At 45.1% G+C, this 27998-nt stretch overlaps 1 protein-coding gene across 1 annotated transcript in view; it reads right to left on the bottom strand.

The window, feature by feature from the left end:
- The window catches only part of ABCA12 (ATP binding cassette subfamily A member 12), a 542556-nt gene that overhangs the window by 431367 nt on the left and 83191 nt on the right, over positions 1-27998 (bottom strand). Inside the window, 1 exon segment of the mRNA XM_030210844.1 lies at positions 11461-11554. Coding sequence (XP_030066704.1) covers positions 11461-11554 — 94 coding nt within the window.

Raw genomic sequence — 27998 nt, 5'->3', positions numbered from 1 at the left:
GGGATATTGTAGGCACATACAATGTTAACACGTGAAAATGGTTAACGCCCATTAAAAATGCTAACATGCCTATAATGCAGTTTAGTAAACAGGGCCCTTAAAAGCAACAAATCACTAGGACCAGATGGTATTCACCCTGGTATTCTAAACAAATTCAAATTGATATTGGTAATCTGTAAACTATCAATTTATTCTGCCTCTGTAACTAGGTAGCCACTGTAACATCTAAATCCAAAATTGCTCCAGAGGTGACTCAAAAAACTACCAAACAGAGAATTTGACATTGGTTCTGGGTAAAGCTGCTGTTGGAGGATGCAATCAAAGAATCTAGCAGAGCTAGGCTTAAATAGGGTTTGGACAAGTTCCTGAAATAAAAGTGCATGGACCAGTATTAGACTAGCAGACTTTTGGAAAGCCATCACTTATCCCTGGGAATTAACAGCAAGGAATGAATCTACTCTTTGAAATATACCAGATAATTGTAGTGATCCAGATTGGCAACTGTCGGAGACAGAATGCTGGACTTGATGGTTTAATCCAACATGGTATACGTGGAGGATAAATTTGTATAGGCTATCTAAGCTGTAAAATGCTGCCACAAATTTTGAGTATTTGGTAGCATGCACATCAGTGGAAGGTATTTTACAAAGGCAAATGCTTAAAAAAGAGTAGTGTCACTCAGGATTTAGCACAAGCAAGAAGTATTATTTCCCTGTACAAGTGTCGATTTTGCCACATATGTGTAAGTGGCAGATTTTGTAATCCTGTACATCTGATGGAAGCCAAATAAAAAGTGAAGCCCTAAAACTCAAACTTTTAGTATTTCGAGGTGATTTTATATTTCTAAGAAGTAAATACTATTCACCCTTCATGTATTCCTCCAAACCCCAGGTTCAAACAAGCAATTAGCCATGGATTAGGAGCGACTTGAAGGAGATATAAAACTTTCAGGAGTAAATCTATATTGCTGCTATAAAATATGGAATACATATATATACTTTGAAGGGCTACCCAAACCACACTCATATCATACCCCCTTAAAGTTTCTACATGCTGTCTTTTCCACATACAAGTGCACCTTTTCTAAAACCTGGAATATTTAGATTTAAAGGAGAAAAGTTAGTTTCTAGCTGAATTTGATTGTTGCATCAAACTGAATTTGATTTGTGTTATCAGACTGTGTCATTGCTTTCCCCTCCTAGAGAGATGTGGTGACAGAGATGAAGCTGGAAACTACAGGCTGGTAAGCCTGACTTTGGTTATTGGAAAAGTAATGGAAGCGATGCTGAAGGAAAAGATAATGAATTTCCTGCAATCCAATAGGTTACAAGATCCAAGACAATATGACTTTACCAAAGGTAAATTGTGCCAAACAAATCTGATTGAATTTTTTGACTAGGTGACCAGACAATTGGATCAAGGACATGCACTAGATGTAATCTACTTAGATTTCAGCAAAGCCTTTGACACAGTTCCTCCTAGGACAGGTTGAAGTTAGAACCCAAAGTGGTGAACAGGATTAGGAACTGGTTAACAGACAGATGCCAGAGGGTGGTGGTTAATGGAATTCACTTGAAAGAAGGAAATGTGAGTAGTGGAGTGCCTCAAGGATCAATGCTGGGGCCGATTCTGTTCAATATATTTGTGAGCGATATTAGTGAAGGGTTAAAAGGTAAGGTTTGCCTTTTTGTGAATGACACCAAGATTCATAGAAGAGTGGACAACCCGGAGGGAGTAGAAAACATGAAAAAGGATCTGCAAAAGTTAGAATGATCTAATGTTTGGCAATTAAAATTCAATGCAAAGAAGTGCAGAGTGATGCACTTAGGGAGTAGATATCCAAGGGAGACGTATGTGTTAGGCATTGAGAGGCTTATATGCACAGACAGGGAGAGAGACCTTGGGGTTACAGTATCTGAGGATCTGAAGGTGACAAAACAATGTAACAAGGCGGTGGAAGTAGCCAGAAGATAGAGAGACGTGTAACCAGCAGAAGAAAGGAGGTGTTGATGTCCCTCTACAAGTCGTTGGTGAGGCCCCACCTGGAGAATTGTGTTCAGTTTTGGAGGCTGTATCTTGCTAAATATGTAGGAAGTCTTGAAGCAGTCCAGAGGAAGGCTACAAAAATGATATGGGGCTTGCACTAAAATACATATGAGAAGAGACTGGAAGACCTGAATATATATACCCTAGAGGAGAGGAGAGACAGGAGAGATGTGATACAGATGTTTAAATACTTTAAATATAGAAACAATATTTTCCAGAGAAGATAAAATTGTAAAACTAGAAGACATGATTTGAGGTTGTGGGGTGGTAGATTTAGGAGTAATGTCAAAAAATTATGTTTCACAGAGAGGGTGGTTGATGCCTGGAATACCCACTTAAGGGAGGTGGTGGAGAAAAAAAACTGGCAACATTCAAAAAAGTGTGGGATGAACACAGAGAATCTCTGATTTATTTAGATTTTGCTTATATGTTTTTCAGTAGTAGCTCAAGGTGAGTTATATTCATGTACACTGGATGTTTCTCTGTCCCAGGAGGGTTCACAATCTAAGTTTGTACCTGAGGTAATGGAGGGTTAAGTGACTTGCCCAAGACCACAAGGAGCAGCAGTGGGATTTGAACCAGCCACCTCTGGATTGTAAGACTGGTGCTCTAACCACTAGGGCACTCCTCCACTCAGAACATGAGTGGTATAAAAACACATAGAGGGTTGCATATGTGTTTGCATGTCAAGTGTTGCTTAGATAGCAACTCTGGCTGTATCAGCTAAGGCTAGTACTGAGTTGGCTTGTATGGTCTGACTCCCATATATAGCAATCCGGTTTAGGATGGACTGGAGAGAGCTTCAACAGAAACTACAGTATTTTGGAACGTGAGGACAGTGCCCAGCAGACTTTTACAATCTATGTCCCACAAATGACAAGACGGATTTGGATAGGCTGGAGTGGGATTTGACTGCAACTCCAGTACTTAGAAGGACAGAGCCGGGAGGACGTCTATGCTCTGTGTCCCAGAAACACCAAAGAAAGACCATAATCAAGTATGTAATATCACGTTCATTGTTGATTTAATCTTGAATTGATAATGAATGTGACTATTGGGAAGACTGGATGGACCATTCAGGTTTTTATATGCCGTCACTTACTATGTTACTATGATAATTATACCTGTATGCTGATTTACACTTCCTGTATGTTCCAGAGCACTATGGCTTGATTCAAACCTTTAAGGCAATATTTTTATACAGCTATCATTGTCCACATTATCTACATTACCTGTAGATTAAGGGTGAACAAAGGACCTCAGAGCTATCTGTATTGTGACACTCAAAGAGTATCACCGGAGACCAATGGGGATGAAACAAGGTGGTTATGGCCCCACAAATCCCTCAAAATCTGCAAGAGAAGTCTCAGCATGAAGCATGGAGGGGCGCCATAAGGAAACAGACAGCAAATAATTTCTTCTCTGAAAGAATGACAAAGGATGTGAGGCTGTAAGGTTGTGTGCCTGTTGTCTCTGGGCAGAGTGTGAGCCTTCATTTTCCCCACAGAAGGATGACAATAGAAAAGCCAGGAGGGAGAAGGGAGAGGAGCTAACCTCCAGGCACACCAGATTGATCCTCAGAGAAAGGCCATGGGGGAGAGGCAGGCATAACCTGAGACAATCATGCAGGGAAGCCCAGGCTGGAAAGGAGGATCCTGTGGTATTCTGGGATAGATAGTCTCCTAGACCCAGCTGGGAGAAAGGCTCTTGTGGACAGGCTGGGAATTGTTATTTCCTCCTGATCCATCCAATGGGAAAGAAGAGTAGCCAGAGGGAAATCCTGGGAGGAAGGAAGGAAGGGCTCAGAAGCTACTGTAATAGAAGAGGACAACTAAAAGGACAGTCAGCAGAGCAGTAAAGAAGAGAAAGACAGCCAGCCGCTCCAAATAGAGAGAGAGAGAGAGAGAGAGAGAGAGCCATGGACCTGCCCTGCCTGTGAGGCTATGGACATGGGGTTGCCTGGGAACTGGAATGTCCAAAGAGGATAAGGACTTTGGGTTTGCAAGAAGCTATGGCGAGCTGAGTGATCTCTTTAGAGGAACAGTGAGTCAAATGTAATTGATCTGCCTCAGCTCTGGGAAGTGGTCAGTGGGAGGGTTTCAATGCCAATGGAAGTACAGAGTGGAACCATTCCCCCTCTGCTTTCAGTAGTCCTGGAAGGCAGAGGCTGGTGCAAAGGGCTGAAGCAGTACACTGTGGCAGAGCAGCACTGAACCAGGTAGGAAGTAGTGAGAACCACTTGCTGGGCTCAAGAGGAAAAGCAGTTATCTGTAAGCCTGAAGGCTGGAAGATGTAGAGGAAGTAAGCTGATGATTGATAAAATTGCCGAAAAGGAATGGACTGCTGTGTAAAGCTGTGAGGCAGGGGGCTGATTATGAGCAGACCAGAGAAGAAGCCTAGGTAGAGCTTGCAGAACCTGGGGCAGGAGTACTGCAGAGTTAACTGGGTCTGCTGAAGATAAGGCTGGATTCTGGGTGAAAAGTATCACAGGAGTACTGCAGAGTTAACTGGCTGAAGCTAAGGCTATATTCTGGGTGAAAATGGTCATAGACGTACTGCAGAGTTAACTGGGTCTGCTGAAGTTAAAACTATGTTCTGGATGCAAGTATAATAAAATTGGTGGCTTGCTACTAAACAGCTGTGTGTTCTGAACTTCTGTTGAGTGGGGGGGGGGTGGGGTACAAGGAGCTCATCAACACCAAGGCTGGTCTACCTCAGACAGCATTCAGGCTTAGGGTTGAGTATACAATTCCAAAATCACGAGAATCATTTGGATTAAAACAGGGGCGTAGCCAGAGAACAGATTTTGGGTGGGCCTAGGGAAGAAGTGGGTGGGCACCAATCGTTCCCCTCCCCCAACCATCACCCAAAAAATATCTCAATAAAAATGGTGTATACGCTCATTATGCTTCTTCATTCTCTCTCTCGTTGACCACAACTAGAACGAGAGAGAGAATGAAGAATGAAGAAGCATAATGAGTGTATACACCATTTTTATTCACTAAATTTCACAGCATAGAAAACAACTAAAAAATAATGATATTTGATTGAGACGAGTGGAGCTGCTTACCGTTACCCGCTGCGAATATAGAGCACCTCACCATCCCCAGCTAAGTACATTGAACTTTTAAAGTCATTTTAGTGTTTGTCAATGGTAGGAAGGGAGGGCTTGACGGTGCAGTGATGCTGTATGTGGTAACGAGGGTATAGCTTGTCAGCTTCACTCGTGGACCTACTGTATGTCTGAGCACTGTTCACTATAATTATTTATTTATGTAATTAATTGGGTTGTGAGGAGTGAAAGGGAATGTAAGGTAGTTCTCTCTGTGTCTGCCCAAATAATTAGTATATAAAAAAATTAAAAAATAAGGTTTTCTGATTTAGCAGCTATTAAGATTGAGTTTGATTCCAACAGGTTTCTATCTTTTTTGATATTGGCTATTTTGATAATGTCAGGACAGTCCATAGGCAGAGCAAGGGCTGTCCCCGGAGTTATCCATTTACCTTCTAATTATATAAAAATTGCCCATGCAAATTTGGGTGCACGCCCAATTTGTGCACGCAAATTAATTGAATAATGAGCTAATTAGTGCCATTAAACATTTTAACAAGAAATTATTGGCACTAATTAGATTAATTGGATCTTATGTACGTAAATTTTGGCACAGAATCCGTATCTAAATTTTGCATACAAGTAAAAAAAAAAGGGGTGCTGAAACAGGAGGATCATGGGCCAAATGGTGGTGTTCCTAGCATTTAGGCACGTTGAATAAGGAGGATATGCACCCAATTTAGGCATGTACATTTGCACCACATTTCAGTTGGTGCAAATGACCGTGCCTAAAGTTAGTTGTAAGTACTAACTTTAAGCGTGGCTTATAGAATAGTGCTTTTTGTTGGCACCAATTTTTTTCAGAGCCATATGTAAAATTCACCCCTTAGTGCCAATATTCAATCCATTAATCAGATAACTATGTAGATAAAGTTAGGATATCAAAAAGGCTGCCCTAATCTTATCCAATTAACTATCCAGAGAGTGGGCTGTATGTCATTGCTATCTCTGGATAGCACTGGCAGTCGCTGCTGATTCTGGATATTCAGCGGCAGCTACCATCTGGATACTGGAACTGAATAGCCATATTTATTTCAGCTGTGGTAGTCAACATCAAGAAAATACTCATCTGCCTGTTTTCATATTTTTCATGGTGTTCAAGCTAGTCTGTTCTGATAGTTGCAGATAATACCACATTTAGGGGCCCTTTTACTAAGCTGCGTCAGGCGCTACCACATGCCTAATGCAAGATATGCCGAAGTGTTCTGCATTAGCTGTGACATCTACACGCGGCATGCATTTTTTCTTATTTTGGGGGGAGGGTGCATGTCAGGGGTAGAGAATGTGCTAGGGGGCCTTTTACCAAGCTGTGGGAAAAACAGCCCTGCGCTAGCAACAGGAGTCATTTTTCTCGTGCTCCAGGGCCCTTTTTACTGCAGCAGGTAAAAAAGCCCCTAAGCACACACGGTCATGCGGTAAGAGAACTCTTACCGTGTGGCAATGCAGCAGGGAGCCCTTACTGCTACCCATTGAGGTAGCGATAAGGGCTCCCACACTAACCCATCAACAAGCGGCGAAGCCCGATTACTGCTGTGTAAACCATTTCCGGGGGTTTTCTTTTCCCCCCAGAAATGGCGTGTACTCGGGCAGGACTACCACGTTGGGCAGAAGAGCAAGCAGTAAGCCCGTGTTGGGCTTACCGCCACTCTGTAAAAGGGCCCCCTAATACGCTGTTACCCCATGCTAACTGGTTAGTGCATCCATATATCTGCTCTTGGTCCCTCAGCTATATGGTAAGCCAAATTGTAGAAAATCTTTAGCATCATAACTATGTTAGCTGAATTCTCTAGTGCATGCTTATTTGTTATATCATTAGTATTATGCTAACATTATGTTATATCTCTGGTATTTGAATTCCAGTGCTGTTAAATGTGTATATTTTTATACTGTTTCATGAAGTTCTATTATTAAGTTTCAGTCTACTTTTTTCAAGTTTATCTCATTTATTGTATTTATGTTTATTTTTGGTTATTTTACTATTGTTACGCTGTTTACAAAATTGTAAGTTTTATGTTAAACTGTACTTGCTGTACGCCGCCTTGGCTGAATCTCTTCATAAAGGTTGTTAATAAATCCCAGTAAATAAACTAAATAACGCAAGAGCCCTCAGTGCCTCCTTAATAGGAGGTGGTAAGTGATCCTGTATGAATTTTTTTTAAATGGTTGTGCACTCATATTAACATTAGCACAAAGCCAGAAACAGAACAAATAGAAAAATGCCTATTTTACGGTCACGCTACAAATGGGCTTAGCGCACGAGAAAGACCAGTGTAAGGATGCATTACTGCAGCTTAGTAAAAGGGTCCTTTATTAGCTCACTGATGTTTTCATGGTTAATTTCCCAATGAATTTCTGTTTATTGGGCATTCGTACAGTTTATTTATTTATTTATTTATTTATTTATTTATTTATTGCATTTGTACCCCACATTTTCCCACCTTTTTGCAGGTTCAGTGTGGCTTACAATACGTTGTGAAAACTGGAAGTACATTTTGTTACAGCTCAGTTATGGATTACATTATGAAGCGTTATGCGAGACAAGTCTTGTAGCAAGGAATATAACAATGGAAAAGATCATTGAGACATTGGAAGGAAAGAACGGGAAACTAAAAAGTTTGTACAAATCCCACTGTTTTAGTATTAGCAGGTTGCAATAAATACACAGATTTGGACTGTGTTTCTTGCTCATAGCTGTTCCTTTCATATAACATAGTAACATAGTAAGTGACGGCAGATAAAGACCTGAACGGTCCATCCAGTCTGCCCAACAAGATAAACTCATTTTACATGGTATGTGATACTTTATATGTATACCCGAGTTTGATTTGTCCTTGCCTTTCTCAGGGCACAGACTGTAGAAGTCGGACCAGTACTGTTCTTGTACTAAGTTCTGAAGCTAACATCGAAGCCCCTTAAAATTTATACTCCAGCCTTTACCCACGGACACTAGGGCTTTGATTGCTGGACTGCCTCTTTACACATAGAAGTATATGAATTGTTCAATAGAACACATACTTTTACCCAGAGAAAGAAGAGGTGGTGCGGGGCTGAGTGAGAACGAAGATCAATGATAAGCACTAGTTTTGGACTATCCAAAACTACACATGCATTTTCCAATGGAACAGTAACATGCAGAAAGACAGGTGCAATCTCAGTGTGTCAGTCACCAAACCCAAAGCCTGCAGGGTTTCTTTGAGGTGATTATGGTGCAAATCTCACAGGTAAAAATGTGCAGGAGGGTTTGCACCAATGCACTCAGTTGTAATTATTTCCCCCTCTCCATTTTCATAAAATAATTTAACAAGAGGCTCCTGAGAGCTCCCTCTAGCACAGACTTGTGCAACCTTTTTCCATTGGGGGCCACATTTTATATTTTGTAACATTCAGAGGGCCAAAATATGTACACACATGCACGCTCTCTTTTTGAGAATCACACACTCACATGCTCTCTCAGAACACTCATTCTCATTCTCTCTCTCTTTCTCTCTCTCTCTCATGTACTCCCTCCTCAGCCTTCACCCCATCTCTCTCTCTCTCTCTCTCATGTACCTCCCTCCCCTTCAACCAAGAATCTTTCTCTCTCTCTCTTATGCCCCCCCCCCCTCAGCCTTCACCCAATCTTTTTCTCACTTCTCTCTTTATCATACCCCCCTTCAGCCTTCAACCAATCTCTCTCTCCCACCTCTCTCTCTCTCTCATCGCCCCCCCCCCCCCCAAGTCCTTACCCAGTCTCTTTCCCTTCACCTGGTTCCAGTGGCTCGCGATGGGAGAAACAGGAATCTCACTGAGCTTCTGAGGGCCAGGTAAAAGCTCTCAGTGGGCTGGGTTTTGGCCCATGGGCCGTAGGTTGGACAAGCATGCTCTAGCACATCATAGTGAATATAGATTTTCATTGTATTCCCACACCTCCACTGTTGCCATCACTATACATACAAACAAGGTTATAGAACTAGTGAGTATTCCATGTCTACTGTGCATTTCTACAAGAACTTATGAGCTGATGTGATATGACATTTGTTGACTGAAAGGGAGATTGACATTAAGAAAATATTTAAAATCTCTTGAACTTGGATAAAGGTGATAATTTGTTTTGGAATTTGTATAAAGCCTTTCATGACAAACAGGAGACCACACAATGCAGGCACCTTCTCACGAGAAGGCGCAATGTTCAACATGTCCTGGAAGGGCTCAGAGGAAAATACTAGTGCACTATAGAGAAGGATTTATTGCTTTCAAACAGGAACATATTGCATATTTACAACTGTGATTTTATTCTGTGTTTCCAACAAAGTTTTGCCTTTAAGAGGTTTTGAATGTATATAAACTGTTAGGCTGCGGGAGTACATCAGAGTTGAATCTGCATTTTGTTTCAGTATGTTTGACTGAAATGTTGACCTGGACAAGGAAATTCAGACAATCCTTCTCCTTTCTCAGAATAAGAACAACATAAATAATACCTTGAGCGGCATTTTAGAAAGAATGCACAAGCCTGCCTAGAGACGTCCAAGTCAGGGCATCTATACTTAGACAAGTGTTTTAGAAAAGATGTGCCAGTGGAGATCCTCTTCTAAAATACATGCCTGCATGGACATCCCAGCGGTGGGATGTCCACAAGGAGCATCCATTTTAGAAATTCTGATGGTGATATTAAAACACTGATCCCCTTCCCAGATTGACCTGTCAGGTTGGGCACTGCCATGTCTATGTGGTGATTTTACACCACAAATATGGCTGTGACAATCACCGCACACTCACAGAAACATCCAACCATCCCACCAGTAGCACTGAATCCTACCCATCAGTATGTACCCCTGGAAATCATCCAGATCCCCCCCTAACATCAGCAAGTGCACTCCGCCCTCAACAGCAAGTACTCCCTGACAGCATCTAAACTCTCTGACATCAGCAAGACCTCCCTGAACACATCCCCTCCCCCATCATCCCCTGAATTGGCATGGGTCTGCAAGCTCCCTCTCCCCACCCCCAACTCAGACCCCAGACTTAGTGGATGTCCCTGGCTTCTAGTGGGGTGAGAGCAATACCTACTCGCTCCCACCATGTGAACTCCTGTGAAACAAAATGGCTGCTGAGACCTCTAGCAGTGGGAAAAATGTCAATATATGGCAGCCTCACCCCTAGCAGTAATATATCTGGGAGAAAGGCAGAAAAGGAAACCACCTGAACTCTAAAGGCAGGCCCTCCAGATCTTCCAATAGAAACATCAGACAATTATCCCTTTCCAATCTAGTTCCAGGGTGGAGCTTAGGGGAGGAGTCTACTGTCCTATTAAAAGGGGGGAGTTGGGTCTTTCTGCTGGGAGGCCAAACTGAAGGAATCTGAGCCAGAGTCTGAAGACTGTAGGGCATGGTATAAGGTTCCAAATTATCTTTTTTTCCACTCTTGTGGTTTTTTACACAGTGAATTTATTTTATGGTGGTCTGGAGTAAGACTATATGACATTATTTCCTGCTTGTGGATGGATGTAGTAGTTGTAATTAAAGCTATGTGGGTGCTTATAAGCGGGCAGTCTGGGACAGGGCCTAACCTCAACAAAAAAAAAGCATTTGTTTTTGTTATCTCATTACAAACACGTTTGAATTAAAGGACAATTCCCTGGACACTTTTGTCTATGCATATGGAACTTTTGCTTGAACAATTTGGGAATTTGTGTAGAGAGAAAAAAGGGGCTGCAGCAGTGCCAGGGTCCCTCCAGATTTCCTTACCAGAGACTGATGAAAGGGGTTAAGTGAAGGTCACCAAATATAGACAAGGACATAACTATTTTGTTGTAGAGGAGGGGACTTCTATTCCTGTAGTTGTTGGAGTGCTCACAGACAGAAATAGTGGAGAAGTCTTCATGGTTACTTGGCTCACACCAATGGGTTGACAGCACCTGACCCCAGAATTAATCATGCTGAAAATGTCAACCCATCACTAATATTTTAGGACAGGGCTGTGCTGGTAATCTTGCATTCTGTTGGATTTTCAAGGCATCCACAAAGAATATGCTTAAATAAATTTGCATGTAGTAGGTCTCAGAAGTTTGCAAATTTATCTCAGGCACATTCATCGTGCTTATCCTGAAAACCCAAGTAGCTATATTGTTTCCGTGAGAACTTAGAGAAAATCTAAAACCCTCACAGTGAAATTAATTAATATGGGAAATGTTGTCTCTACTTTCTGGTGCCTTGAAGTTCTGTTTATAAGCCATTAGAAAAATGATTGAGCTGTCCTAGTACTAAGCAATTGAATGTGAAAAAGCAAAACCCAAACATAAAAAAAGAGATATCCCAATTACTTACAATTGTTTACAGGTTGTGGAGGGAATCTAGATCTGGTAATAGCCAATATTGCAAAAATAGCTACAGGCCAGAGAATCAGGACAAGTGACCATACCTGTAAAATAAATCCAAAGTAATAATAATTTATTACTCAAAGTGGCAAGACAATATAACAATATACATAAAACATTTATTTCTGAATTGTACCACCTTCTCCTGAATTCACTTTCCTAAAATCCAAAAGTTAATAAATAAAAATAGGGGAAAAAATGGAAAGTAAGGTAATACTTTTGTATTGTACTAATTTAATACATTAATACAAATGTATTAAGTTAGTTCAACAAAAAGGCATCATCTTATTTACCATTTTTTGTTTTTATTTCTATTTATTAACCTTCAAAGTGGGCTAATACAGCCTCCACAATGCAAAACCCCAAAGACATCTTTTACTTCGTATATTTATTCTATTTAACTTTATAATTAAGTATTTAACAGAAAACATGATTCATCTGAGGTCTAATAAACTCCCAGGATAGCTTTTTTAGGATTGTAATCTGTATAATTTGCTAAAACGATATTAATTTATTACAAATATGCCAATTATGCTTTCATGGTATAAATTCACATGATTTTTTAACTCAATAACATGAAATGGCTGTGTGTATGTTCAAGAATCCACACATTTTTTTTTACTGGCAACAAAGAAAATTCATCCATCTTTTTTTATGCCTGACTGTCTTTCAGTAGTAATATGCAATACTGGGCAAGGTAATGTGAAACCACCATTGGAACAATGCTCAGTAGGGCTATAGAATATCACAGTCAAGAGTTTCTGTATCTATTGTATTCAACTTTCTCCACCCTTCAAATGAATTTAAAAGGAAAGACACTTCAGGGACATTTTACTAAGCTGAAGTAAAAAGGGCCCTGCGCTAGCAACAGTGGCTGTTTTTACACACAATGAGTCCCTTTTTACCACAGCAGGTAAAAAGGCAGAAAAAAGAAATGACCATGCGGTAAGATTTCATTTGGTACACACAGTAGGTAAGATTTCATTTACCACCTTGCCATGCGGGAGGGAGCACTTACCACCACCCACTGAGGTGGCGGTAAGGGCTTCCATGCTAACCCGGCAGTAACTAGATAGAGTGTAGCACTGCCCGATTACCGCCGGGTTAGCCCCTGCAGAAATATTTTTCAAATATTTCTGCTAGCATCGAAAATGCCACACGCTGGGGGTAGAACTACTGCCAGTGCCAGCGTTGGGCCAGTGTAACTCTAGATTGGTGCACGGTAAGCTCGTGGTGGGCTTACCACAGCTTTGTTAAAGGGCCCCTTGGTGTCTTTTGTTTTTTTACTGCATAGACACCTCCAACTTATATACGATATCATATAAAGAAACTGAGGTGGGGAACCTTGTGTCTCACTTTAGCTGATGAGTCAAAGGAAAGTGTTTTGTTTGCATCTAGCTCTGCTTTAGCTCATTCTGTGCACATCTGTCTTTCAAACCCTTAGCTTCTTATCCCTTAAATAAAGGGGCCCTTTAAGAAATGTGCGCTAAACAGCTTCTGTATTAGCACACAGTAACTGTTAGCACATGGTTGAAGTAACCATTAATGTGCTGCCATGACAGTTTATGCATGTTAATTCATGAACTAACTACATATCATGCTATGGGGCGGGAAACGGACAGGCTATGGGCTAGGAATGGGCATGGACTGCGGAGGCAGTAAATACATCCATGCTGTTAATACACTCAGGGCTGAATTTAGTATATAAAAGCCATGAAAACAATCCATGACCATCTAAATTTCAGGAAATCAGAAAAAAACACCCTCTTCAAAAAGGCTTACCCCACCGATCCAACGTAAATCCCTACACCCAGCAACACAACATATCTAATGATCGTACTAGATGCCCCACTCTATATGCTAACCCTAGTGGACCTACCGCCCAGAAACGCCAAAAGATCGGCCCGCAAATTCCTAAACCTGAATTTCCCCAGCTGCAAAGGAGTGAAGTACAAATAAGCTTATGCTACGACCTTTGCATACAAAAGCACACAGTTTTGGAATGCGCTACCCAAAACCCTGAAAACCATGAACAATCTAACCAGCTTCCGCAAACCCAAAACCCTGAAAACCATGAACAATCTAATCAGCTTCCGCAAAGCTCTGAAAACACCTCTTTAACAAAGCTTACAATAACCACCCTCAATGATACAATTCATCCCCCAAATCACCCAAACACACCTAAAACATTTCTCATACAACCTGCCCAACATCAGCCCATCTATCACCTCTCTTACCTCAGCTTATGATCAACTGTATTTAAATCATGTACTGACTTTATCATAACCTTACTCTGTAAGCCACATTGAGCCTGCAAAAAGGTGGGATAATGTGGAGTACAAATGCAATAAAATAAATAAATAATACCCTTCGACCCACATGATGCCTGATACACAATTATCTCATTCAACCACAATATAATCTTGTTATTTGTTATCAACCGACTGGCGAACGCCTTTACGGTACTATGTAAGCCACATTGAGCCTGCAAATAGGTGGGAAAATGTGGGGTACAAATGTAACAAATAAATAAATGGTGCTCAAAATTCGGTGCCAAAATAAAATTGATGGCAAATGGTATTCTATAACAGGCATTTCAGGATCGTCACCCTTTATTGAAAAGCATGGAGCACCAGGATCCACAGTCAACTTTGGTCATGAGGAGCTACACCAACTGAAACCAGGTTTAAAGCTCAGCGTGCGAGTTATTCTATAACACTGCATACATTTTAAGGCAATGCCCCTGACCTGCCCATGCCTCTCCCATGGCTATGCCTCCTTTGCAGATCCATGTGGAAACACTTAGGCACTATTATATAAATAGATGCAGATGGATCTGCCATTTCTGCCCCAGTTTAGTGCCTTGCATCCATTAGGACTGAAAATTCAGTGTGGAAGTAGCATCTAACATTCGGTTCCATGTATAGAATTCACCTGTTGCTGCACAGTACAGCAGGAATTCTATAAATGATGCCAAAAGTTAGATGCCCAAAAAACTGGTGCTAAGCAGTATTCTATAACAGCAGATTTGTACACTAACCCCCAGATTCTATATATTGTAACTTAAGCTACGTGCACAAAGCCAATCGTATTCTGGATTTGCGAGTGCAACTTAATTAGTGGAGGAGTGGCCTAGTGGTTAGGGTGGTGGACTTTGGTCCTGAGGAACTGAGTTCAATTCCTGGCACAGGCAGCTCCTTGTGACTCTGGGCAAGTCACTTAACCCTCCATTGCCTGCCGCATTGAGCCTGCCATGAGTGGGAAAGCGTGGGGTACAAATGTAACAAAAAAAAAAACATGCCAATCAGCACAAATAATTGTCAATTAACATGCAATTTATACACACAACTGTCTAAGTGTGTATTCTGTCACATGATGCATGTAAATTCTAAGTCTCATAGTTGAAAAGAGGGTGTGGCATGGGCGGGTCGTAGACAATTCTAAAATCTATGCACCTATTTTAGGTGTCAGAATTTACACCAAGCTGCCCACAACTAAATTTAGTCTCGCTGATGGGTGCTCAAGTATAGTCTATAAACTGCACAGAAATTTAGGCATATTCTATAGGTGAACTGTATAGAATACGTTTTGGTGTATTTTTTCGGCGCTGAATTTTTAGGTGAGATATATAGAATCTAGCCCTAAATCTGTTATAGAATACTAGCATAAGTCTGCAGTTATGCATCAAACTTTAAGCGTGACCACTATATCTATGGCTGATATAAATGCTAGTGCCTAGTCAATTAGACAGACTTATGTCCTTGCCACATTAACACCCCCTTTGCAGTTGTGGATGACAGAAGTTAGGCGCTCATTATATAGAATAGATCAGTGGTTCCCAAACCTGGTCCTGAAGGCACCCCAGCCCGTCAGGTTTTCAGGATACCTACAATGCTCAGTTTTACTTAAAGGAACATGCAGGACGTCAGGACTCAAGATAGTAGCACAGATTCGCGAGCGCAACAAGCCGGAGACCAGCACTGACGAAAGCTTTGGCTGGCTGGGGTTGGGGACCCCTGCCAACAAAGGTACCTTGCGGCGGTGGCGGCGGGGGGGGGGGGTCGGAAGTGGCGGGAGAAGGTCTGAAGTGGTGGGGGAGGGGCGGCTAAAATGTGCCCCCCCCCCACCTTGGGCTCTGGACCCCCCTCCCGCCGAGGTCTGGCTATGCCCCTAGTCTGTACTTCTTTTGCATGTGCTGTAAATTCCAAAAACTGCACCCTGGTGGGCTGCAGAAGTAACTGCCATTTATAGAGTAAAAAGTATTAGTGGTGCTGGGCTTGATTCAGATACCTTTAGTTCTTTGTAACAACGAATATGTTTGTTTTCAAAAAGACTAAAACTTATATTATATATATGTATATATAATTCACAAAAAGCTTGTATAAAAAAATTACTCAGAACTATGTTTTATTTTTAAGTATATATATTAATGGTCTTTTCAATAATAACCATGAGAGCTGTGCCTATACTCCTCAAATCTTACAGAATTATTTCTAAAAGGAATACACCTTACTTTAATAAAAGTAATACAATGACAAAAAACTGAAAGAAGATTCGCCAAATCCAACATGGGGGAACTAAAGCCGATGCCAGACAGACTTCTACAGTCTGTATCCCATAAATGGCAAAAGGTTGAAGACGATTCAGCAACTCCAGCATTGGAGGAATTGAGGCAGACACTGGACAGACTTCTATGGTCTGTGCCCCGCAAATGGCAAAAGACATGTGAAGCTTCGGCAACTTCAGTGTTGTAGATCACTTTATTGTCATACTAGTAAAAAAGGCCAGTTTCTGACACAAATGAAATGGGCGCTAGCAGGGTTTTCCTCAGAGTGTGTATGTTTGAGAGAGTGTATGTGAGAGTGACTGTACAGTAGAGGCATATTTTCAAAGCACTTTGGGAGGCTAAGTTCCATAGGTTTCTATGGAACTTTGGGAGGCTAAGTGCTTTGAAAATATGCCTCTTGCAAGTGAGAGAGAGAGAGTGAATGTGCAAGTGTGTGTGTGTGTGTGAGAGAGAGAGAGAGTGAGTCTGGGTGCGAGTGTGTCTGCGAGAGAGAGAGAGTGTGTGTGTGTGTGTGAGAGAATGAGTGTGTGCAAGTGTGTATCTGAGACACAGTGTGAGAGAGAGAGAGTGTGTTTCACACAGTGTATGCGAGAGAGAGAGAGAGTGTGTGTGAGACACAGACTCTCTGTGAGACTGAGAGTATGAGACCAAGAGAGTGTATGAGCATAGGCGCCCCGTATAAGAGGTTTGGGGAGGCTAAGCCTCCCCAGCCCAGCTGTGTGACCTTCACCACCCATGGGCATTGCCCCCCCCCCCCGAAACTTAGCCACTTACCCTCCAGGCCCGAGGCCCGCCCACTTACCCAACACAGACCCAGACCTGCCAAGTCGGGAGACTCCCGCTTTGGCGGGTCATCTCCTGCATTCCCGCCAAAGCGGGAAAGTCTCCTCTTCTTCATCGCGAGTCGCGCAACAAAACAAAAAATGTAAAGAAGGGGACGGTGTAAAAGCCAGATCTGCGGGATCCTCGGGATCTTCCCGGATTCGATCACAAACCTTTTCAAACTTAATTTTTTTTTCGCCAGTCGTTTACATACGGACATTTTACATGTATTACACGAATTTTTTTTCTTTTCTCTGTTCCTTCTATTTTTATTGATTATTCTCCCTTGACCCTCCCATTTGCGCATAATCTCGTCCACCTTAAAAGGGGCGAGCCCCCGTACTGCCGTAAATTTCATTGGTTCCTCTCCAGAAGACAACGTCACGTCACAGGGGGCGTGGCCAGGGGCGTAAATTTCATTGCTTCCTCTCCAGAGGACAACGCACGTCACAGGGGGTGTGGCCAGGGGCGTGACTTACCCACATATTCCATCGTCTTTATAAACCTCAGACTTCTCAAGGCATATTACAATCAGTTAACATGAAGTTAACATGAACCGATCAGGAAAAAGAATATTCTCACTGAAATCTGCCATCTGTATGGTATAGAACACTGAATAAAACTGAGCAGAAACTACAGAATTTATAATTGATGTTTCTACTAGCTACAATAATTTTTGAAGTTTTTGTGATATTCAATTTTGTCTTTTCTCATCCACCTTGTAAGGCATTTAAAAGTTACAGCGAGCTTTTAAACAGAAATATGTTGTACACTGCATATTATAAACAGCAGCGGAAGCGGAGCGGCCATCAAAACACAGATGTTTTTAAGGTCGTACATGGATCCGGAAGAACCCGGGGATCCCGCAGATCTGGCTTTTACACCGTCCCGTCACCCCCCGGGACAGTGTAAAAACCGGATACAGCGGGATCCGTCCATCTGAACCCAAATACACCCAGATCCTGGTCTTTTTCGCCCTCCTGCGCGAAATAAACAAGGATCCTGGTGCTTGTGGCCCCTGACATTGCAAACAGACCAGGATCCTGCAGTATGCGGGCTTTCCAATCAAAAATACACCAGGATCTAGAGGTATGCTGTCCATCTGAACCCAAATACACCAGATCCTGGTCTTTTTCGCCCTCCTGTGCGAAATAAACAAGGATCCTGGTGCTTGTGGCCCCTGACATTGCAAACAGACCAGGATCCTGCAGTATGCGGGCTTTCCAATCAAAAATACACCAGGATCTAGAGGTATGCTGTCCATCTGAACCCAAATACACCCAGATCCTGGTCTTTTTCGCCCTCCTGTGCGAAATAAACAAGGATCCTGGTGCTTGTGGCCCCTGACATTGCAAACAGACCAGGATCCTGCAGTATGCGGCCCTGCAGATTAAAAATACACCAGGATCTAGAGGTATGCTGTCCATCTGAACCCAAATACACCCAGATCCTGGTCTTTTTCGCCCTCCTGTGCGAAATAAACAAGGATCCTGGTGCTTGTGGCCCCTGACATTGCAACCAGACCAGGATCCTGCAGTATGCGGCCCTGCAGATCAAAAATACACCAGGATCTAGAGGTATGCTGTCCATCTGAACCCAAATACACCCAGATCCTGGTCTTTTTCGCCCTCCTGTGCGAAATAAACAAGGATCCTGGTACTTGTGGCCCCTGACATTGCAACATACACCAGGATCTGGCCGTGTGCGGCCCTGCAGATTAAAAATACACCAGGATCTAGAGGTATGCTGTCCATCTGAACCCAAATACACCCAGATCCTGGTCTTTTTCGCCCTCCTGTGCGAAATAAACAAGGATCCTGGTACTTGTGGCCCCTGACATTGCAACATACACCAAGATCTGGCCGTGTGCGGCCCTGCAGATTAAAAATACACCAGGATCTAGAGGTATGCTGTCCATCTGAACCCAAATACACCCAGATCCTGGTCTTTTTCGCCCTCCTGTGCGAAATAAACAAGGATCCTGGTGCTTGTGGCCCCTGACATTGCAAACAGACCAGGATCCTGCAGTATGCGGGCTTTCCAATCAAAAATACACCAGGATCTAGAGGTATGCTGTCCATCTGAACCCAAATACACCCAGATCCTGGTCTTTTTCGCCCTCCTGTGCGAAATAAACAAGGATCCTGGTGCTTGTGGCCCCTGACATTGCAAACAGACCAGGATCCTGCAGTATGCGGCCCTGCAGATCAAAAATACACCAGGATCTAGAGGTATGCTGTCCATCTGAACCCAAATACACCCAGATCCTGGTCTTTTTCGCCCTCCTGTGCGAAATAAACAAGGATCCTGGTGCTTGTGGCCCCTGACATTGCAAACAGACCAGGATCCTGCAGTATGCGGCCCTGCAGATCAAAAATACACCAGGATCTAGAGGTATGCTGTCCATCTGAACCCAAATACACCAAGATCCTGGTCTTTTTCGCCCTCCTGTGCGAAATAAACAAGGATCCTGGTGCTTGTGGCCCCTGACATTGCAACATACACCAGGATCTGGCCGTGTGCGGCCCTGCAGATTAAAAATACACCAGGATCTAGAGGAATGCTGTCCATCTGAACCCAAATACACCCAGATCCTGGTCTTTTTCGCCCTCCTGTGCGAAATAAACAAGGATCCTGGTACTTGTGGCCCCTGACATTGCAACATACACCAAGATCTGGCCGTGTGCGGCCCTGCAGATTAAAAATACACCAGGATCTAGAGGTATGCTGTCCATCTGAACCCAAATACACCCAGATCCTGGTCTTTTTCGCCCTCCTGTGCGAAATAAACAAGGATCCTGGTGCTTGTGGCCCCTGACATTGCAAACAGACCAGGATCCTGCAGTATGCGGCCCTGCAGATCAAAAATACACCAGGATCTAGAGGTATGCTGTCCATCTGAACCCAAATACACCCAGATCCTGGTCTTTTTCGCCCTCCTGTGCGAAATAAACAAGGATCCTGGTGCTTGTGGCCCCTGACATTGCAAACAGACCAGGATCCTGCAGTATGCGGCCCTGCAGATCAAAAATACACCAGGATCTAGAGGTATGCTGTCCATCTGAACCCAAATACACCAAGATCCTGGTCTTTTTCGCCCTCCTGTGCGAAATAAACAAGGATCCTGGTACTTGTGGCCCCTGACATTGCAACATACACCAGGATCTGGCCGTGTGCGGCCCTGCAGATCAAAAATACACCAGGATCTAGAGGTATGCTGTCCATCTGAACCCAAATACACCCAGATCCTGGTCTTTTTCGCCCTCCTGTGCGAAATAAACAAGGATCCTGGTGCTTGTGGCCCCTGACATTGCAAACAGACCAGGATCCTGCAGTATGCGGGCTTTCCAATCAAAAATACACCAGGATCTAGAGGTATGCTGTCCATCTGAACCCAAATACACCCAGATCCTGGTCTTTTTCGCCCTCCTGTGCGAAATAAACAAGGATCCTGGTGCTTGTGGCCCCTGACATTGCAAACAGACCAGGATCCTGCAGTATGCGGGCTTTCCAATCAAAAATACACCAGGATCTAGAGGTATGCTGTCCATCTGAACCCAAATACACCCAGATCCTGGTCTTTTTCGCCCTCCTGTGCGAAATAAACAAGGATCCTGGTGCTTGTGGCCCCTGACATTGCAAACAGACCAGGATCCTGCAGTATGCGGCCCTGCAGATCAAAAATACACCAGGATCTAGAGGTATGCTGTCCATCTGAACCCAAATACACCCAGATCCTGGTCTTTTTCGCCCTCCTGTGCGAAATAAACAAGGATCCTGGTGCTTGTGGCCCCTGACATTGCAAACAGACCAGGATCCTGCAGTATGCGGCCCTGCAGATCAAAAATACACCAGGATCTAGAGGTATGCTGTCCATCTGAACCCAAATACACCCAGATCCTGGTCTTTTTCGCCCTCCTGTGCGAAATAAACAAGGATCCTGGTGCTTGTGGCCCCTGACATTGCAACATACACCAGGATCTGGCCGTGTGCGGCCCTGCAGATTAAAAATACACCAGGATCTAGAGGAATGCTGTCCATCTGAACCCAAATACACCCAGATCCTGGTCTTTTTCGCCCTCCTGTGCGAAATAAACAAGGATCCTGGTACTTGTGGCCCCTGACATTGCAACATACACCAAGATCTGGCCGTGTGCGGCCCTGCAGATTAAAAATACACCAGGATCTAGAGGTATGCTGTCCATCTGAACCCAAATACACCCAGATCCTGGTCTTTTTCGCCCTCCTGCGCGAAATAAACAAGGATCCTGGTGCTTGTGGCCCCTGACATTGCAAACAGACCAGGATCCTGCAGTATGCGGCCCTGCAGATCAAAAATACACCAGGATCTAGAGGTATGCTGTCCATCTGAACCCAAATACACCAAGATCCTGGTCTTTTTCGCCCTCCTGTGCGAAATAAACAAGGATCCTGGTACTTGTGGCCCCTGACATTGCAACATACACCAGGATCTGGCCGTGTGCGGCCCTGCAGATCAAAAATACACCAGGATCTAGAGGTATGCTGTCCATCTGAACCCAAATACACCCAGATCCTGGTCTTTTTCGCCCTCCTGTGCGAAATAAACAAGGATCCTGGTGCTTGTGGCCCCTGACATTGCAAACAGACCAGGATCCTGCAGTATGCGGCCCTGCAGATCAAAAATACACCAGGATCTAGAGGTATGCTGTCCATCGGAACCCAAATACACCCAGATCCTGGTCTTTTTCGCCCTCCTGTGCGAAATAAACAAGGATCCTGGTGCTTGTGGCCCCTGACATTGCAAACAGACCAGGATCCTGCAGTATGCGGGCTTTCCAATCAAAAATACACCAGGATCTAGAGGTATGCTGTCCATCTGAACCCAAATACACCAGATCCTGGTCTTTTTCGCCCTCCTGTGCGAAATAAACAAGGATCCTGGTGCTTGTGGCCCCTGACATTGCAAACAGACCAGGATCCTGCAGTATGCGGGCTTTCCAATCAAAAATACACCAGGATCTAGAGGTATGCTGTCCATCTGAACCCAAATACACCCAGATCCTGGTCTTTTTCGCCCTCCTGTGCGAAATAAACAAGGATCCTGGTGCTTGTGGCCCCTGACATTGCAAACAGACCAGGATCCTGCAGTATGCGGCCCTGCAGATCAAAAATACACCAGGATCTAGAGGTATGCTGTCTATCTGAACCCAAATACACCCAGATCCTGGTCTTTTTCGCCCTCCTGTGCGAAATAAACAAGGATCCTGGTACTTGTGGCCCCTGACATTGCAACATACACCAAGATCTGGCCGTGTGCGGCCCTGCAGATTAAAAATACACCAGGATCTAGAGGTATGCTGTCCATCTGAACCCAAATACACCCAGATCCTGGTCTTTTTCGCCCTCCTGTGCGAAATAAACAAGGATCCTGGTGCTTGTGGCCCCTGACATTGCAAACAGACCAGGATCCTGCAGTATGCGGGCTTTCCAATCAAAAATACACCAGGATCTAGAGGTATGCTGTCCATCTGAACCCAAATACACCCAGATCCTGGTCTTTTTCGCCCTCCTGTGCGAAATAAACAAGGATCCTGGTGCTTGTGGCCCCTGACATTGCAAACAGACCAGGATCCTGCAGTATGCGGGCTTTCCAATCAAAAATACACCAGGATCTAGAGGTATGCTGTCCATCTGAACCCAAATACACCCAGATCCTGGTCTTTTTCGCCCTCCTGTGCGAAATAAACAAGGATCCTGGTGCTTGTGGCCCCTGACATTGCAAACAGACCAGGATCCGGCAGTATGCGGCCCTGCAGATCAAAAATACACCAGGATCTAGAGGTATGCTGTCCATCTGAACCCAAATACACCCAGATCCTGGTCTTTTTCGCCCTCCTGTGCGAAATAAACAAGGATCCTGGTGCTTGTGGCCCCTGACATTGCAAACAGACCAGGATCCTGCAGTATGCGGCCCTGCAGATCAAAAATACACCAGGATCTAGAGGTATGCTGTCCATCTGAACCCAAATACACCAAGATCCTGGTCTTTTTCGCCCTCCTGTGCGAAATAAACAAGGATCCTGGTGCTTGTGGCCCCTGACATTGCAACATACACCAGGATCTGGCCGTGTGCGGCCCTGCAGATTAAAAATACACCAGGATCTAGAGGAATGCTGTCCATCTGAACCCAAATACACCCAGATCCTGGTCTTTTTCGCCCTCCTGTGCGAAATAAACAAGGATCCTGGTACTTGTGGCCCCTGACATTGCAACATACACCAAGATCTGGCCGTGTGCGGCCCTGCAGATTAAAAATACACCAGGATCTAGAGGTATGCTGTCCATCTGAACCCAAATACACCCAGATCCTGGTCTTTTTCGCCCTCCTGTGCGAAATAAACAAGGATCCTGGTGCTTGTGGCCCCTGACATTGCAAACAGACCAGGATCCTGCAGTATGCGGGCTTTCCAATCAAAAATACACCAGGATCTAGAGGTATGCTGTCCATCTGAACCCAAATACACCCAGATCCTGGTCTTTTTCGCCCTCCTGTGCGAAATAAACAAGGATCCTGGTGCTTGTGGCCCCTGACATTGCAAACAGACCAGGATCCTGCAGTATGCGGCCCTGCAGATCAAAAATACACCAGGATCTAGAGGTATGCTGTCCATCTGAACCCAAATACACCCAGATCCTGGTCTTTTTCGCCCTCCTGTGCGAAATAAACAAGGATCCTGGTGCTTGTGGCCCCTGACATTGCAAACAGACCAGGATCCTGCAGTATGCGGCCCTGCAGATCAAAAATACACCAGGATCTAGAGGTATGCTGTCCATCTGAACCCAAATACACCAAGATCCTGGTCTTTTTCGCCCTCCTGTGCGAAATAAACAAGGATCCTGGTGCTTGTGGCCCCTGACATTGCAACATACACCAGGATCTGGCCGTGTGCGGCCCTGCAGATCAAAAATACACCAGGAGGGACGGTGTAAAAACCGGATACAGCGGGGTCCTCTGGATCTTCCCGGATTCGATCACAAACCTTTTCAAAGTTAATTTTTTTTTCGGCAGTCGTTTACATACGGACATTTTACATGTATTACACGAATTTTTTTTTCTTTTTTCTGTTGATTCTATTTAGCGCTACAGATTATTGATTATTCTCCCTGACCCTCCCATTTGCGCACAATCTTGTCCACCTTAAAAGGTGCGAGCCCCCGTACTGGTTCCTCTCCGCAGGAAGGTAATGTCACGTCACAGGGGGCGGGACTTAGCAGGATCTGTTTTTCTCGGAGGTTGAATAAAACAGGATACGGGTTCTTCCTATGTAGACCACTAAAGCCAGTAGGTGGAGCTTGCCTGGACTAGACTGAGCATGCCACCATTTTAGTTCACCAAAACAATAAAAAACTCTCTTTTAATTGGAGCACATGGAATCACATCTTCATCTCATCTGTCATGTAGATGTTGACATTTTAGATATACAAATGGATTATTCTATTTTTAGGCATATTTCAGGGACAAGTGATTTTATAACTCAAAAGAAAAATAAATATTTTATTTCATGCAGATCTCTTTTGCTTAAACATAACTAAGGCCCTCATGATCAAAAGCAAACTCCGGCGCTAGAGGCTGTTAACGCCATACTAGCGGCAGAGTTTGCTGCCGACCCATGATCAGAGCCCTCGAGCGCCTGAAACAACGCACTTGAGGGCTCTTAGCACAAGTAGCTTGCAAATGCATGCTAATCAGCGCTTAATGCATTCATCCCCCAATGATCAGCGTCCAGCGCGCCAAAATCAACGCCAGTTCCGAGCTGGCGTTATATTTTGCGGATCATTGGGGAGGAATGGTGAGCCCTGTCCAGCATGCAGTTGTATGCTGGCAGGCCCCCGTTCCCCCCAAAGCAAACGCGAACAGGGGGCTGGAGGTCCGGCCCCCCCCCCCCCCCGATGATCCCCCCCCCCCCCCATGTTCAGGGAGGGCTGGAGATCCGGTGGGTCTCCAACCACCCCCCCCCCAAAACACCCAGAAATTGTGAAGTGGCCGCCTCCGGCCAAACGCTCTCCCACCCAGCGACAGGGGGTGGGGGCTGGAGGTCCGGTGGACCTCCAGCCCACTCCAACTCCTCCCCCCCCAACGTTCTCCTTTCAATCCTTGGTGGTCCGTGGTGACAACCCCCCTCCCAGCCCCCCTACCTTTCGTTGGAGGAGGGACGCAGCCTGCCTCCCAGTCGACGCCGCCGTCGCAAAATGGTGGCGCCCAGCCCCGCTCATTGCATCCTGGGATGTGCGGGGCGGGGCGCCGCCATTTTGCGGCAGCGGCGTCGACTGGAAGAGGAGGGAGGCAGGCTGCGTCCCTCCTCCAACGAAAGGTAGGGGGGCTGGGAGGGGGGTTGTCACCACGGACCACCAGGGATTGAAAGGAGAACGCTGGGGGGGAGGAGTTGGGGTGGGCTGGAGGTCCACCGGACCTCCAGCCCCCACCCCCTGTCGCTGGGTGGGAGAGGGTTTGGCCGCCGGCGGCCATGACATTTTCTGGAGGTTTGAGGGGGGGGGCTGGGGACCCACCGGACCTCCAGCCCCCGTTGTTCGGGCCTCGGGGCAGGCTGTTTGACAGGTTTGGGCTTTTGACAGCCCAGACCTGTCAAACAAGTGCGGGAGGATTGTGCTGAGCGCATGCTCGGCACAATTCGCCCGCACTTCTACATGATAATCAAAGATAATTGCGCTGCTTAGATTTGCATGCATTATCTTTGATCATCTACAGTATGCAGTAAAGCCCTGCGCTGTTCCAGCGCTATTTTTAGAGCGCTGTTCGGAACAGCGTGGGGCTTTGGATCAAGAGGGCCTAAATGAGCTAGAAGCCCCTAATGCAGTCCATAGGTTTTCTTATGTTCTGTTCGTGTCATGACTTATACTGTACCAAAACAGAAATCTCTTATCTCTATCTGTTCGATAATTGTGAACACTATTCACCCTAAAAAGTTGTTATGTGGCTGTACAGGAGGAATTGTGATATTGAATAAAGCGAAAGATACATATCTGTAGCAGGTATTCTCCGAGGACAGCTGGCTGATTGTTCTCACATGTGGGTGACGTCCACGGCAGCCCCCTCCAACCGGAAGAGTTTCCCTAGCAAACTTCAAAAGTCTCGCGGGAGGTCCCGCGCGCGGGGCACGCCCAATGCATATGTGCAGCTGTCTTCCCGCCTGTGTGCGACCGCTCCCACACAGTTAAGTGAATAGCAAAATTAGAGGAAGAAGTACAACTCCAAAGGGGAGGAAGGAGGGTTGGTGAGAACAATCAGCCTGCTGTCCTTGGAGAATACCTGCTACAGGTATGTATCTTTCGCTTTCTCCAAGGACAAGCAGGCTGCTTGTTCTCACATGTGGGGTATGCCTAGCACCCAGGCTCACTCAAAACAACAAACTGGGTCAATTGGCCCTTGCAACGGCGAGGACATAACAGTAATTGACTTACGAAGAACAACTAACTGAGAGTGCAGCCTGAACAGAATAAAACAGGGCCTAGGGGAGTGGAGTTGGATTCTAAACCCCCGAACAGATTCTTCAGCACCGACTGCCCAAACCGACTGTCATGTCTGGTATCCTGCTGGAGCCAGTAATGAGATGTGAATGTGTGGACTGATGATCACGTCGCAGCCTTGCAAATCTCTTCAATAGTGGCTGACTTCAAAGTGGGCCACTGACGCTGCCATGGCTCGAACACTATGAGCTGTGACATGACCCTCCAGAGTCAGCCCAGCTTGGGCATAAGTGAAGGAAATGCAATCTGCTAGCCAATTTGAGATGGTGCATTTCCCGACATCAATCCCCTTTCTATTGGGGTCAAAAGAAACAAACATTTGGGCGGACTGTCTGTGGGGGCTTGTCCGCTCCAGATAGAAGGCCAATGCTCTGTTGCAGTCCAATGTGTGCAACTGACGTTCAGCAGGGCGGGTATGCGGACGGGGAAAAAATGTTGGCAAGACAATTGACTAGTTCAGATGCAACTCCGACACCACCTTTGGCAGGAACTTAGGGTGAGTGTGGAGGACTACTCTGTTATGATGGAATTTGATATAGGGAGCATGGGCTACCAAAGCTTGAAGCTCACTGACTCTACGAGCTGAAGTAACAGCCACCAAGAAAATGACCTTCCAGGTCAAGTACTTCAGATCGTTCTGAGTGATGAGGGTTGGAAAACACTCCGATCTCCACAGTTCTTCTGAAGACAACTCCAGAAGAAGAGGGAACCAGATCTGATGGGGCCAAAAGGGCGCAATCAGAAACATGGTGCCGTGGTCCTGCTTGAGTTTCAGCAAAGTCTTCCCCAGCAAAGGTATGGGAGGATACACGTACAGAAGGCCGTTCCCCCAATGCAGGATGAAGGCGTCCGACGCTAGCCTGTCGTGGGCCTGAAGCCTGGAACAGAACTGAGGCAGCTTGTGGTTGGCCTGAGTGGTGAAAAGATCCACCGAGGGGGTGCCCCACTCCCGGAAGATCTTGCGTTCCACGCTCAAATTGAGCGACCATTTGTGTGGTTGCAAAATTCTGCTCAACCTGTCGGCCAGACTGTTGTTTACACCTGCCAGGTATGTGGCTTGGAGAAGCATGCTGTGCCGGCGAGCACAGCGCCACATCCCGATGGCTTCCTGACACAGGGGGCAAGATCCGGTGCTCCCCGCTTGTTGATGTAATACATCGCAACCTGATTGTCTGTCCGAATTTGGATAACTTCAAAGGACAGCCGATCTCTGAAAAAGCCCATAGCGCATTCCAGACCACTCTCAACTCCAGGAGGTTGATCTGCAGACCTTATTCCTGGAGGGACCATAGTACTTGAGTGTGAAGCCCATCGACATGGGCTCCCCACCCCAGGAGAGCTGCATCCGTCGTTAGCACTTTTTGCGGCTGAGGAATTTGGAAAGGGCGTCCCAAAGTCAAATTGGACCGAATCGTCCACCAGTGGAGTGAATTGCGAAAACTGGTGGGCAGTTGGATTGCATCCTCTAGATTCCCCGCAGCCTGATACCACTGGGAAGCTAGGGTCCATTGAGCTGATCTCATGTGAAGACGAACCATGGGAGTCACATGGACTGTAGAGGCCATATGGCC

This window comes from Microcaecilia unicolor, chromosome 7 (assembly GCF_901765095.1).
Source record: "Microcaecilia unicolor chromosome 7, aMicUni1.1, whole genome shotgun sequence".
NCBI lineage: Eukaryota > Metazoa > Chordata > Amphibia > Gymnophiona > Siphonopidae > Microcaecilia > Microcaecilia unicolor.
The sequence above is the reverse complement of the archived record's forward strand: the minus strand, read 5'-3'. Positions and strand labels throughout refer to the sequence as shown.